This window comes from Pyrus communis, chromosome 2 (assembly GCF_041283825.1).
Source record: "Pyrus communis isolate YQ-2024b chromosome 2, ASM4128382v1, whole genome shotgun sequence".
Classification (NCBI taxonomy): domain Eukaryota; kingdom Viridiplantae; phylum Streptophyta; class Magnoliopsida; order Rosales; family Rosaceae; genus Pyrus; species Pyrus communis.
This window is the reverse complement of record NC_142566.1, coordinates 14,235,445-14,249,584: the sequence shown is the minus strand read 5'-3', so window position 1 is coordinate 14,249,584 and position 14,140 is coordinate 14,235,445. Positions and strand designations below refer to the sequence as shown.

At 38.0% G+C, this 14,140-nt stretch overlaps 1 protein-coding gene across 1 annotated transcript; it reads left to right on the top strand.

The window, feature by feature from the left end:
* The first annotated feature begins 8,445 nt into the window (after nt 1-8,445).
* Nucleotides 8,446-11,969, top strand: LOC137748504 (vesicle-associated protein 1-3-like). Its single transcript, XM_068488665.2, has 8 exons — nt 8,446-8,619; nt 8,984-9,054; nt 9,154-9,235; nt 9,446-9,561; nt 9,662-9,823; nt 9,914-9,955; nt 11,301-11,378; nt 11,664-11,969. Exons 1-8 carry the CDS (start codon nt 8,568-8,570, stop codon nt 11,775-11,777), a joined length of 717 nt encoding a protein of 238 aa, XP_068344766.2. The 5' UTR covers nt 8,446-8,567; the 3' UTR covers nt 11,778-11,969.
* Nucleotides 11,970-14,140: the final 2,171 nt, after the last annotated feature.

Below are 14,140 nucleotides of genomic sequence, written 5' to 3'. Positions count from 1 at the left end.
ATTTTAGTGCTCCCCGGATGCATAGCATATGCTGATACGTGTGCCTCATCCAAAATATCCCTCTTTAACTCCGCATTGTTTGGTACAAACATTCTACCTTCTAGCAAGAGTATGCCATCTGATTCTCGAATCCGAAGGTTTTTCTTTTTCCCCTCATTTCTTAGCCGAATCAGCTCTTAAGTTTCATCGTCATCCATCTGTGCCTTGAGTATACGATCAATCAAAATTGGCCTGACTTGAAAGTGAGCAAGTAAGGCTTTCTCTTGAGCTTCCACTTTTAACTTCACTCCGATCGACCTCAAATCAGCAAGAAGAGGAACACGACTTGCGTAAAAAGCATCAATTCTGCCTTGAGATTTCCGACTAAGTGCATCAGCCACCATATTTGCACGTCCCAGGTAATACTCGATCGTGCAGTCGTAATCACTTAGCAGCTCTATCCACCTCCGCTGGTGAAGGTTCAAATCTCGCTGAGTAAACAGGTACTGGAAACTCTTGTGATCTGTGAAGATCCTACATCTCTCACCATAAAGATAGTGTCTCCAAATCTTCAGTGCAAACACGATCGCCGCCAGCTCAAGATCGTGAGTAGGATAGTTCATCTCATGAGGCTTCAATTGTCTCGAAGCATAAGCAATAACCCTGCTGTGTTGCATTAGTATGCAGCCCAAACCATTCAACGATGCATCACTGTAGATCTCAAAGTTACCACTATCATCTGGAAGAGCTAACACCGGTGCATGAGTGAGACAGTACTTCAATTGTTGAAAACTTTGCTCGCAACTATCGTCTCACTCGAATCTAACGTTCTTCCTAGTTAGCCTCGTAATTGGTAACACAATAACGAAAAATCTTGAACAAACCGTTTATAATAGCCTACCAGACCAAGGAAACTCCGTACTTCAGAGACGGTTCGTGGCTGTTCCCAATTTTCCACCGCTACAATTTTTTGGGAATCCACCTGAATACCTTGAGCTGAGATAACATGTCCCAAGAACGCTACTTGATCTAACCAAAACTGACATTTACTGAATTTAGCGTATAACCGATACTCCCTCAGTTTTTCAACACTAAAGTAAGATGTCTCACATGATCTGCTTTGGATTTGGAATAAATCATAATGTCATCGATAAAAACAATGATAAACCTGTTCAAGTACTGCTTAAATACCCGGTTCATCAAATCCATAAAAGCAGCAGGTGTGTTAGTTAACCCGAAAGACATCACTAAAAACTCATAATGACCATAACGGGTTCTAAACGCCGTCTTAGGGACATCATCACTCTTAATCTTCAGCTGATAGTAGCCAAACCTTAAATCGATCTTCGAAAACACGCAAGTTCCTCGTAGATGATCAAACAAATCGTCAATACGTGGAAACGGATAACGGTTCTTAATCGTCACCCTATTCAGCTGTCAGTAGTCAATACACAGCTTTAAGGTACCATTTTTCTTTCGCACGAACAAGACTGGAGCTTCCCAAGGCGAAGTACTAGGTTGTATAAAGCCTTTATCTAATAACTCTTGCAACTCAATTTTCAACTCTCTCAACTTAGCAGGAGCCATCTGATAGGGAGTCAAGGATATAGGGTCTGTACTTAGCAATAAGTCGATAGCGAACTCTACGTCACGATCTATCGACAATCCAAGTAAATCATCCAGAAACACGTCAGGAAAATGCCTAACCACTTTCACATCATCCTCACTACTAGGAGTAACATCATTCAACACCACATGAGCTAAAAACCCCTGGCAACCTTTCGATAACAACCTTTTTGACCTCAAATCTACACATTTCTTCCACAAAATAACTTCATTTTAATTCTAAGGACAAGTGCCAAAATGATTTTCTAAAATATCGTCAAGATCACAAAACTGCACAAAACTGAAGAAAAGCTAACATATTTTCCATATTCGACGAGGTGGCGAGATTCGAACATTAGGTACAAAACCAAGAATGTTCACATCACGCGTGTGATGAACACAATACTGCCCAACTTATGCTCTGATACCAAATTGACACACCCCAACCCAGAATATCCATTAGGACCCCAAATCGAGGCGTGCTGGCCGACACCAGGAAGGTGACGAAGCCATAAAGTGTGATAATGTATAAAATGTGAATACATAAAAATCTTAAAGTTCCTAAGTACACGAATGCGCGGTAAGCGGGTCTGGACCCATTTCACATGTGATACAGAACATAGGTATAACACAGTAAGGTAAGATAATGATTATACCATCAACAGAAGCCACATGTACTGGGAAGTGCCATAGATCCTCGTCGATACAAAAACTCTGCTGGGTACCTATACGGGTGCATAAATAGAAAATGTGAGTGAGTGATCGAAACAAGGATTTTCAAGATCATTTTCCATTATCAAAGGTAGTAACCCCTCGCTGTAAAACCTGTATAGTTTCCAACAAATCATACTACGTAAGAGTATGAAATCAAAAGTATACTAATAGTAAACCAGGAAATATACCACTATCCAGCATCTCAGTAGCAATACAAATAATCACGTGCTTAATAAACCATACTAGCATGCAAATCAAAATCGCCAATGGTGACCTTCACAACTGTACACATATCACATCAATCAATACTAACACATAAGTCGGAGTCACCTATTGTGAACTGTACGACTTATCCGTATCTCATCAATCAATGCTAGTCAATAGCTCAATAAAATGATAGCCAATAACTCATTAACATGCTAGCCAATAGCTTAATAATATGCTAGCCCATAGCTCAATAATATGCTAGCCAATAGCTCAATAATATGCTAGCCAATAGCTCATCTACCAAATCCTGTACACAAGTCGGAACCACCTAAAGTGGTCTGTACGACAGGCTGGGTGTAAATAAATATGCTCAAGTGCTACAATCACGTGTAGGCTGTGCAAAGTATTGCAAGTTACCTACGAGTCGGAACCACCTAAAGTGGTCTGTACGACAGGCTAGCACCTATCTTGGATCCAAGGTGAGCGTGTGGTGCGGGAGCTGAATGATCACATGAAGGCTAGGCCCTGGCCACGGGCGGGAGCACTAACACCGAGGTGCAGGTTTATGAGCTCTAACATATCTCAATACAATCGTACTCATTACCATCATTACCATCAAAGTGTACATACTTGAATCTTACCTGAGCGTCCACAACGTCATTTGGCACTTCAAAGCATTCACAATAATTAGATTCAGGTAATATATGTATGAATATGCCATGATACAATCTAAACCCAAACATTTCGTAGTGCTTCCAAATATATATAATATTACCAAATATATAAACATATACACAAATGGCATGAAATGCATAATTGTAACACCCCACTCCCAAACTATTTACTTTCGAGAATAATCATCAGTGATACGTCCAAATAGACACTAATTAAATTAACTATCACTAATTACCTTTCCTTACCTCAATTTCTTGATTCTTCACATCTTAATTTATGACCAACATTAGTTATACCAAAACCTAAGGTTAAATCTCACATTTTTCACCAATCTCCCTCACACTGCTCAATTCTAGAAGCAAGGCTATTGTCTCAATTATTTAGTCTTGTTTATTGTATGGTTTCATCTAACGTCTCGTTAGACTGCCTACGTACCCTAAACAGGGATCAAACCATTCGTAGTTCACACTAGTCCTCCAACGCATTAACATAAATTATATGAAATTCAATTTTGTAAACGGCTGTGGAATTATCAGTCATATATATACGATAAAAGGAAAAGACCTACACATTGGTATATGGAAGGGTTGTAGCCCCTTAGCCTCGAGTGACTGCGCTCGTCCTCAGGATAGGTTTCACCTATATGCAAAACAATTATATAAACGTCAATTTAACGCACATAACCCAAAACTAGGTAATAACTTCTCCTACATTGCTCAAATGGGGTGTTTGAACATACCAACGTGATCTACTCACCTCACGAACATCCCCATATTTTTAAAATAATTTTCTGACCACCCACGCCCGGGCCAAGGCACGGCCACATGCACCGCCCATGTGTAGGCACGTGCCTAGCACACTGACGGCGGTGGTTAACGCCGTTAGGAATATTCCATCCAAAAGCAAGCATATTCCGTTAAAACTAACCTGACGCCGTTAACTGTCGTTATGAATATTCTGTTAAGATTAACGGAATATTCCCATTTCTTCTCTAGCTAGTCGCCTGACTCCGTTGCTGTTGCCGGAAACTAGGAAAAACTTTAAACCTTTATATCTTAGTCGTTTTTCATCCAAATTTCATGAAATTAGTACCAAATTGAAGCTCACAACGAGTAGAACATTCGCTTACTGTTTGAAACCCCAAAAATGATGGAATATCGTCGGAAAAATCACGATATTCCGGTCACCTCTACAACTCACTATTCTCGAGTTTCCTGACGTCCAATTTCTTCCAAAATGATTCTTTGAGCTTCGTGAGAGTGTCTTAAAGCTCACTATAACCTTAGAATCCTCTGAAACCTTCGTATTTACGTATGTATGAACAGTACCTCGAATTGGGATCTCGGGTTCTTGGGTTTTTAAGGTTTCAAGTTCTAAAAATGGTATGGATGTACTCAGGAGCTTGCAAGGAACATGAAATCCACCTTCAAGGTCTCAATTTGTGCAAAAAATGGCTGAATCAAAGGTTGTCCGTACAACTTGTACGAAATTTATAGAAAAATCCGAGAGGGAGAAGAGAGAGGAAGGGTCCATGTGTTGGTTTAGGTGTGTGTGTGTGTGTCCTGATGGCAGCCAACCCAAAACAAAAGAAAACAAATCACCCAAAACACTAACGAAAGTCCAAGGGCAAAATCGTCATTCCACGCCATCGAAGGTAAATTTCGGGACGGGCTGTCACATAACTAAAATGAGAGGGGTGTGTATGAAAAAGTGTTTGAGGTGAATAGAATGTGAAGAATTGAAATAAAATGAGATAAGATAGCATGAAAGGGTGAAACTGATGTGAGAAATGGTGCAGAAATAACTTAGGTATTTATAGAATTTTATTTTATTTTAAATTTCGTCCTAAAAATTTTTTTCAAAATCCAACGGTTACATGACGTCATGTGACCATTGCTTTTGACAGATTGGGCCCCTCAAACGAGCTGGCTAAAGATGCCTAGACCACTAGTCATCTGGCTGGATTTTGGCCTAGTGGGTCCCAAGGTTTTTTGGCCTAGACCTCCATTGGATATGAATTTTGTGTCAAAAAGGGGTATCTTTTTGCCTATGGCTCTATGGCCAGCCCTGTCCAATCGAATGAGCTATGTTAGCCCTTGTCCAAATTATAGCCCTGTAAAAAATTATTTTTAATGAATAGTGCTAGACAATATTTATATACCATCTCCAACTGAAGTTGGCTATTTTTTAGCCCCCTCAATAATTTATTATTTTAAGTTTGTTTTAATTTTATTGGTTAATTGAATTAAACTGTTATATTAAAATAAGGTTTTCAAACATATTTTGAGGGCCACTTGTCGCTAAATGAATAAGTTTTCGGATATATTTTGAGTGCCACTTGAATATGTGGCTATTTGAAAATTATTGAAAAAATTAAAGGAAAGATTATTAGAAGAGGTAAGAGAGGGGTGTGTATGAAAAGAGTGTTTGAGGTAAATAGAATGTGAAGAATTGAAATAAAATGAGGGTAATATAATATGGAAGGGTGAAAAAATGTGAGAGATGGCGTAGAAATGTGTTAGGTATTTATAGAAAAAAATTAGAATTATTAATTTTTTTTTTATTTTGTCTTAAAAAAAATCTAGCTCGGCCCAACTGAAATGGCTAGCTGGATGCCTAAAGATAGCCAACCCGCTAGCCATGGCTGGATTTTGGCCTTGTGGGTTCCAAGATTTTTTGGCCTAAACCTCTACTGGAGATGAGTTTTGTGTCAAAAAGGCTATCTTTAGGCCTATGACCCTATGATCGGTTCCGTTGGAAATGGCCTTAGGCCATCTCCAACCGAATGAGGGCCAAATGACTTGTTTTAGCCCTCTGGGCCTCCAAGAAATTAATATTTAATGAACATTGCATGACCATATTTATTATCATTTCCAACCGAGGGCCAAAGGGCCATGGAGCCAAACATAATTTATTATTTAAATTTAAAAACTACAACAACTTAAATTTAAAAACTACAACAACTTAAATTTAAAAACTACAAATTAAATTTAAAAACTACAACAACTTAAATTTATAGGAAAAAATGAGAATTTTTCAATATTTTTTAAAAAAAATTTGGCTGAAAAAAAAATTCAAATCCAGTGATAACTAATGTCAGCACGACGTCAGCTAGCCGTTGGATTTGAATTTTTTTGGGGCTATAAATAGGGTGGATATTTGGCTATAATTCACAAACCTTTGAATTCAATCTCTTTCAATTCAAGTTTCCAATGAATTCCAACATTGGATCCTCTTCGGATTCCAACTGGGGGTCTTCATCCAATTCCGAATTGGAAGAAAAATGAGCGCAGATGAGACGAGAAGATATGGAGTCTGGTAAAGAAGATGAAGTATGGTGCAACACACAATATGGGGCAACCATGGTGTGTCAGCCAATTGAGGAACAACCTCAATGGGGTGGCTCTATTGCTGGTCGCTTTTACAAACCACGAAACAGAGCGATGACGCATGCCAATTTAATGAATAACTACTTTAGCCCCAACTCGGCGTACACAGAAGAGGATTTTCAGACGTTGCTTCCGGATAAGGCGTCATGTCTTTGAGTATTTACTTCATGATGTCCAGCAAGTCAATTCATACTTTCGACAAAAGTTGGACAAAGCAAGCTGCCCTAGTTTCTCACTTTATCAAAAGGTTACTGTTGCACTACGAATGATGACCTATAGATCCCTAACTGATTCGATGGATGAAACATATGGTATGTCTGAGTTTACATGCCTTGATACTCTTACTGAATTTTGTAACACAATTGTTCAGCTTTATAAAGAGGAATACCTTTGCGAACCAAATCAAGAAGATCTGGATCGGCTCATTCGCAAAGCTGAAGACCGTGGGTTTTTGGGCATGATAGGGTCATTAGACTGCATGCATTGGAATTGGAAAAACTATCCAATCGGATGGCAATGAGGCTTTAGCGGAAGGTCAAAAAAGCCAACTGTTGTGTTAAAGGTGGTTGCCTCGTGTGACACATGGATCTGGCATGCTTTCTTTTGAGTCATTGGATCCCAAAATGACATTACAATTCTTGGGCATTCACCCCTCTTCAATAACCTGACGGAAGGTAAAATCACCTCAACTTGATTACTACATCAACGAGTATCAGTACAATAAGGGGTATTACTTGGTAGATGACATCTACCCAAAGTGGGCAACACTTGTCCAAGCAATTCCAAACCCTGCGAATGACGCCGCAAAGTGGTTTACCTTACAACAAGAGGCATATCGGAAAGACGTTGAGAGAGCTTTCGGTATTTTACAAGCACAGTGGAAGATCATCAAGGAAACGGCAAGAGGGTGGAGTCGAGAAAATTTAGACTCCGTCATGATGTCTTGCATCATATTACACAACATGATTGTGGAGGATGAGCGAGATGAGTATATTGATGGAGAGTCTAATGACGACCAAAAGGATCCAAATAGGTCAAGAAGGGCTCATACAAAAATATATGATGGGCCTAATTTTCCTTTGAATCCAAGAACTGATAGTATCTATTTAAATGAGTAGATGAGGCACTATATGATACGTTCCCGTACCACAAACAAGTACCTACAATAGGATCTTGTTGCACATATTTGGGACAAAAGAAGCATGGAGTAGGCGTTTAAGTTTTATATTGTTAAATGTTTTTAAAAATGTTGTGTTAAGTTTCATGTTGTTAAATGTTTTTTTTAATGTTGTATAATTTTTATGTTGTTTAATGTTATTTAATGTTGTTTCATGTTACTTAATGTTATTTAATGTTGTTTAATAGCTTAGGAAGTTATAGGAAAAAAATAGAATTAAATTTTTTTTAAAAAAAAATAAAAAATAAAAAAAATCAAATATAACGGCTAGCTGACGTCAGTTAGTCGTTGCATTCAAATTTGTGGCTCGGCTCGAGGCTAGCTAGCTAATTGGGTTGGGCCAGCCGGTTGCCCTATGGTCCTTTTTTGTCCTGTGGGGCCATGAGTCCTTTGGCCTAGCCCTCGGTTGGAGACGATTTTCGGGCTATTTTCGGCTCTCTAACCCTCTAGGCCTTTCGGTTGGAGATGATCTTAGAAATCTCTAAATCAGGCCTGGAAATAATGAAAATAAGTATATTCTAATTCCTAATATAACAAGAATTCACCAGTTGAACATCACAGCTATCCTATCCACCGTTGGATTCAGATTGACTCATTCAGATCGACGGTGAAACTTATCACAGCTAATCGACCCACCTGTGACGATATCTCTCTCCATATTTTTTGAATCACGGAAACTGTTTCTTCTGCTATTTCTTCTTCCCATCTCTCTTTTCTCCTCCTCGCTCGGATCATATAATTTCACAAATCCTAATTTTTTAATTCAATTTTTCGTTTGAAATATCAAGAAAAAAAACTAGCATTTGATTGGATTCGCGGCAATGAATACCGGAGATCTTCTTAGCATTCAGCCCTTGGAGCTCAAATTCCCATGTAAGTTTTTTTCTTTTCTTTTCTTTCAGAAGAACATTTTCTGTTTGGTTAGCAAGAAAATGTAGGAAAATTGAGGGACAAGTAATTTAGAATGCCGTGTTGGGTTTTACTGGAATTGGAACGGTGCACTTTAAATTATGCAAAATAATTATAAGGATGGGTTTAATTGTGCATACGATTACGGGTTTAATATTTTGATTACCAGAAAATTAGAAACTGACTTTGATTTAGCTTTGTAATGCTTAATTGTTATGTTTAGGGAGTGATTGATTCAAACGGGATGTTAATGTGATTTTTGTATTGGGAAAATTGTCCAATTTTGTTAATTTTATTTTTGTGGGTTTGTTTTCTTGTGGTGTAAAAGTTGAAGTGAAGAAACACAGTTCATGTTCCTTGCAATTGACCAACAAAACAGCTAATTATGTGGCCTTCAAGGTAATTTTTCGGTTCCCCTTAAATTTGGATATCGAATTGGTCTGAACATATGAGGTATGGACTTGTAATGCTTACTGTTTGAATATTGTGATTGAATAGGTTAAAACAACCAATCCGAAAAAATACTGTGTCCGGCCCAATGCTGGTGTTGTTTTGCCCGGAACTACATGCGATGTTACAGGTGAATTATTCAATTGATTTGAAGAGTATTTGGTTCTTTAGCTTATCTGATATCTTAATCTTTTATTTCATGGTTCAAAGTTAAACTCTGAGTAATTGTTCTACATTATATTCATTTCTTTGCTTTCATTGTTTTTGTTGTTAACGTTATGCTCAATTATTATTTCTCAAATTTCCTCGATTGTTCCTGATTTAAATTTGACTTTTGTAGTTACAATGCAAGCCCAGAAAGAGGCTCCGCCAGACATGCAGTGCAAGGACAAATTTCTCCTTCAAAGTGTTGTTGCACCAGAAGGTGCAACTACAAAAGACATGACTCCTGAAATGGTTGGATGATGCTCCTAACACGTATTATGTTTCCCGCGAAGAGGTTCTGTTTTAGGTTTTGTTTTATTCACTTGAATCTTTTTTGTGAATTTGTCTATAGTTCAACAAGGAGGATGGTAAAGTTGTGGAAGAGTTCAAATTGCGGGTAATCTACTTTCCTGCCAATCCCCCATCACCTGTCCCTGAAGGATCCGACGAGGGCTCTTCTCCAAAGGCTTCAGTCGTTGATAATGGAAATCAAAATTCTTCCTTGTTTGATGCTGTAAGGGTTTCTCTTTTGCAAGCTTTCAGGGAAGTTTGAAAATTCATTGAATGTGTGGAATACTCATTATCATTTTACTTGGAAAATTAGGTTTCAAGGTCTCTTGAGGAACCAAAAGAGAAGTCGTCAGAGGTCAGATGTCCTTACTATTAGATTTCACAATGTAGTTGCTTTTGAGTTACATAGGAAATTTATCTCGGGAATTGACACATTATGTTTCATTCTCTTGCATTTAATTTAATCTGCCTGAATGGGGTGCTAAAATCTTGAATTTGGTGAAAGGGGTTACTTTAGGTTCTTTAATGTTTTCATTTTCTCTACAGTAAACTTACTGCGCAACTGTAGACAGTTGAAAGAATGTATCCTAGAAGGTCATTGCTAAAATATATTCACCAATAGTGCGAGTCGCATCATAGTGGTTAAGTTTGTTTCGAAACATGCCTGACATACCAAATTCATGAATATATTGAATGACAGTATACATGGAGGTTAGTAAAAGTCATTAAAGATTGTGATTTCCAAGTTTTGGTTCATTTTGTATGGCTTTGGTGGTGACGGCAGCAACATTCAACAATATTTAGAAACTAATAGGTAGTCTGAAGTATTTTCTTGACTTTCTTGTGATGGAGGCTTGCTTAGGTTTTTTTTTTTAGTGTAAAGTTCACTTTTATTTAATTGGAACCACTGTCATAAACTTCACTTTAATGACAGCGCATGAAACAAAAGCATTTTCGAAAACGTTAGGAGGGAGGAAGTGGAAGGATTGTGGGATAGAGTTCGATTTTGGGCTTCTTTTGGGATTTCAGTTTCCCTGGAATTTCAGGATATATCACTTCTTCCTCATTCATGCGGATTGGTGGGCAGCAATCTCTTAAACTTGCTTTTATTAGCATAGCTGTTTTGTAATAATTACTCAGGTTTATAGGACATTGTTTTCTTCCTTGGTTATGGATCTTGTATTCGATCCAGTGGACAGCATGTGCACTACTTCTTGTACTTTCAATTTATACTTAATAAATCTGCGTTTCTCATAAAAAAGGACGGTGCATGTAGTTTATTATTATGTGTTAATTACTACATAAGGTTTTTGTCTACACTTCACTACTATTCTAGTTCATTTTCTGCTTGCACGATTCTTCTATGGAGCTTCTATTTGTTTTTTGACTAACAAATCCAGAGCAGATTAAGAGTTACTTAGTCCTGTTAATTTTCTTATTTTTGCATACTTCTTTTTCTAGTTATTAGAAGACCCTGTCGAGAAGTTCTGAGGACAGGGACAGAAAAGTGAACTAAAATTGTTTTATTTTTAAGAATTTAAGGGGTAAAATGATATTATGAATTGAATGGGCGTGTGGAGCAAACTTGTGTGCAAATTGAATTACCGGCTGGTCCACCCTACATTGACCACCGGCTACAGAATTACGAATAATCCCTTCAGATTACCTTGCTTAAGTTTCTTTGTATATCTTTTCCTCAGGCATGGTCCATGATTTCCAAGTTAACTGAAGAGAAGACTGCCGCGTTTCAACAAACTCAGAAGCTACGCCACGAACTGGTATTGTTTAATTCTTAGTTTCTTACGTACATCTAAGCCTCATGCTTTTGATTGTCCCTATGCTAACGGTTCTACTAGTATGTATCCCCATTTAACTTCATCAGCTGTCAATCTTTGTAGCAAAAATCCTCGAAAAATAAACTGTCCTTTTTATGAATTGTTTTCTTGTTTCTATTTATATTGTTGGGTGTTTGATGCTTCAGTTCCCCTTTATCGGAGTTTATTTTCATGTTTGTTTTCGTTTATTTCCTTTTGGCAATAAGAGAAAATTTTGAATTTGAGCAGGATGTGTTGAGAAAAGAAATTAGCAAAAACAGCAGTGGCGGATTTTCGTTGTTGTTTGTGGTGCTGTTCGGTCTTCTGGGCATCTTGGTTGGCTACTTCATCAACAAAACATAGAGAAGCTGAACCGTCGATTAATTAGTTGGATGCTGGCATAATCCTGTGGTGCTCCGCAGTTTTCAGAAACGTTTTAGGCACTCTTAAACTGTAATGTAAAAATTTAGTCTTGGTTAATTTGGCACTGTTTTTGGGCAAATCTCCTTTATATATTAAAGTTGAACGATGACGACACATCATTTATTTTGCAAATTTTGTCTACAAATTTAGTTTCTTTAGCATTACCTTGAATATATTGGTTTTCACTTTACATGATGGGAGGAGGCACCTTTAGTGACCCAAATCTTGTCAAGTTGGCCTCAAATGTAGGGATAAACGCTCCTAGTTTGCTTGTAGGCACATATGCAAGTGCTGATACCAGTCAATTCTATAAAAGACCTTAATTCTAACTTCAGCAGACACAATAAGTTGTGTTTAGAGTGCTAAATGTGATTTAGGATAACCAAAACTCTCACAGTATTTGCTAGAAAAATTATAAAAAAAAAAAAAAAAAAAAAAAAAAAAAAAATCATCATTTGAAAATACAAACCATGATGACGTGATTTCCTCACTTAGTTTCATTAACAAACCAATTTACACACTAAACAATAAGAAATGCCAAAAAAGAACCGAAACAATCGGGCCAACAAATCAAACCACCTAGCTGGGCTGATTTCTGATAAAAACCCAAATACATACTACTCATGTAATACAACAAACAGAAGCATATAAAATTAGAAGCAAGGCTAGCTAGCTGGGCTGATTTTTGAACTTGGACCGTGCACGATGCATACATGGAAAACAACTTAGATGACACAGCTATAAGTATTTTGTGTCAATGAAATAAGGATATGTAGATAAAAGTTTATCTATGTCTTTATTTCATTGGAACGGAAACATCGTAACAGTGTAACTGTGTCATGTAAGTCGTTCTCGCATGCATGGGGCTAGTTTTCCATGTTTCTAGTGGTTGTAGTTTCCAGCCCTCCTGGGCTTGAACCAGTCTTTTTATTCTGAGCTTGGCAAAGAAAGGGCCAATGCTTCCGATCACCTTCGTGATCGTGAAAGCGGTGGGGGCAACAGTGCAGACTAGCTCTGGTGATGAAAACTCCACACATCGTCCCAAACACAAACGCTAAACCAGGCTTCATTAGCCTACCTGCTGTTTGGCTCATTTTTTTTTTTCTCAATTTAATATAGTGAAGTTTTTGTGATCGGAAGTATGAGGAAATGGAAGAGCTCAATGGGTTTTATATAGTGGGAAATTTTGAGTGCTGGACAAGTCTTTGTTTGGATCTTTCTTTTATTGGTCAAATGTTTTATTGTTTGGATATCACGAATGTATGTTCCAATTGATGACTCCCATATGGCATAAGCCGATTTGCTAGCCCCTTCTTCAAGGGTCAATGACTTGAAGCAATTTATATTAATGGAATGGAAATCCTAACCAATTGACCAGCGAGCGCAGGTGTATAATATATATTAAAGCAAATCACATTATGTACTCTCATGTTCGAGTGCAATTGCAACTTCATACTTCATGTTTAAAACATTACAATATCACAAACAAACTTATATTTTAGTTTCAATACCATACATTTGTTAGTTAATCGGTCAATTTGAATATTAAATAATGATGTGGTAACTGCGGATCCCACTTTTTTGTTGATGTGGCTGTCAAATTTGTTCCACGTGGACACAACCAATAATTTTTTGTGCCTACATTTTAAAAACATTTTTCACGGAAAACGAGGCATTGACCTCTTTCCCCAAGTTCTGTCAAGGCCGACTCTGACCACGTCCTCTTCGAAGTTACTTCCACCTATGACCTCGCCGACCAATGCCAAGGCCTGCAAGCTCGACCTCGCCCAATCCCGCATTAAGCCCACGCTCCTCCACCTTGAGGTAGTTGTCAAGTGCAACAACTGCATCGATGGTGTCAAGTTGACACCACTAGGTTGAAGGCAACAACATGACACCACTTGAACTACGTTATGACTTGATATCCAAATTCAAGTTCAGTCCCAACAAAAGCAAACATGTTGTAACTTATGAAGTTTGATGTGCATCAACTTTAGTTGACCGCCACTATGTTGTATGCCAGTTGACACCACTAGGTTGAAAGCATCATGAAGGCCAAGTTCGAGTTCATTGCTTTAGCTTGCTTTCACCAACATCGTTTGCAGCAAGTACAAGAGTAACTTTAAGTCACCTCCTACACATGACAAGCACATGTCTACGCTGTAGCTTGAAGTGGGGGCATTTGTTGACATTAAAATTTCAGTGAATTAAATGTTCATTAACAAATTAAACTTCGACATGCCAGGGCTTACATGGCATGCACCGTGGGTTTGATCACAACTTGCACACATGACATGTGACTC

Bases quoted from the DNA above. Each gene is read 5' to 3' on its own strand.
- LOC137748504 (XM_068488665.2), top strand. From the start codon at position 8,568: ATGAATACCGGAGATCTTCTTAGCATTCAGCCCTTGGAGCTCAAATTC. The intron at 9,236-9,445 runs GTGAATTATTCA...TGACTTTTGTAG, and splicing joins AACTACATGCGATGTTACAG to TTACAATGCAAGCCCAGAAA. The intron at 9,956-11,300 runs GTCAGATGTCCT...TCTTTTCCTCAG, and splicing joins CAAAAGAGAAGTCGTCAGAG to GCATGGTCCATGATTTCCAA.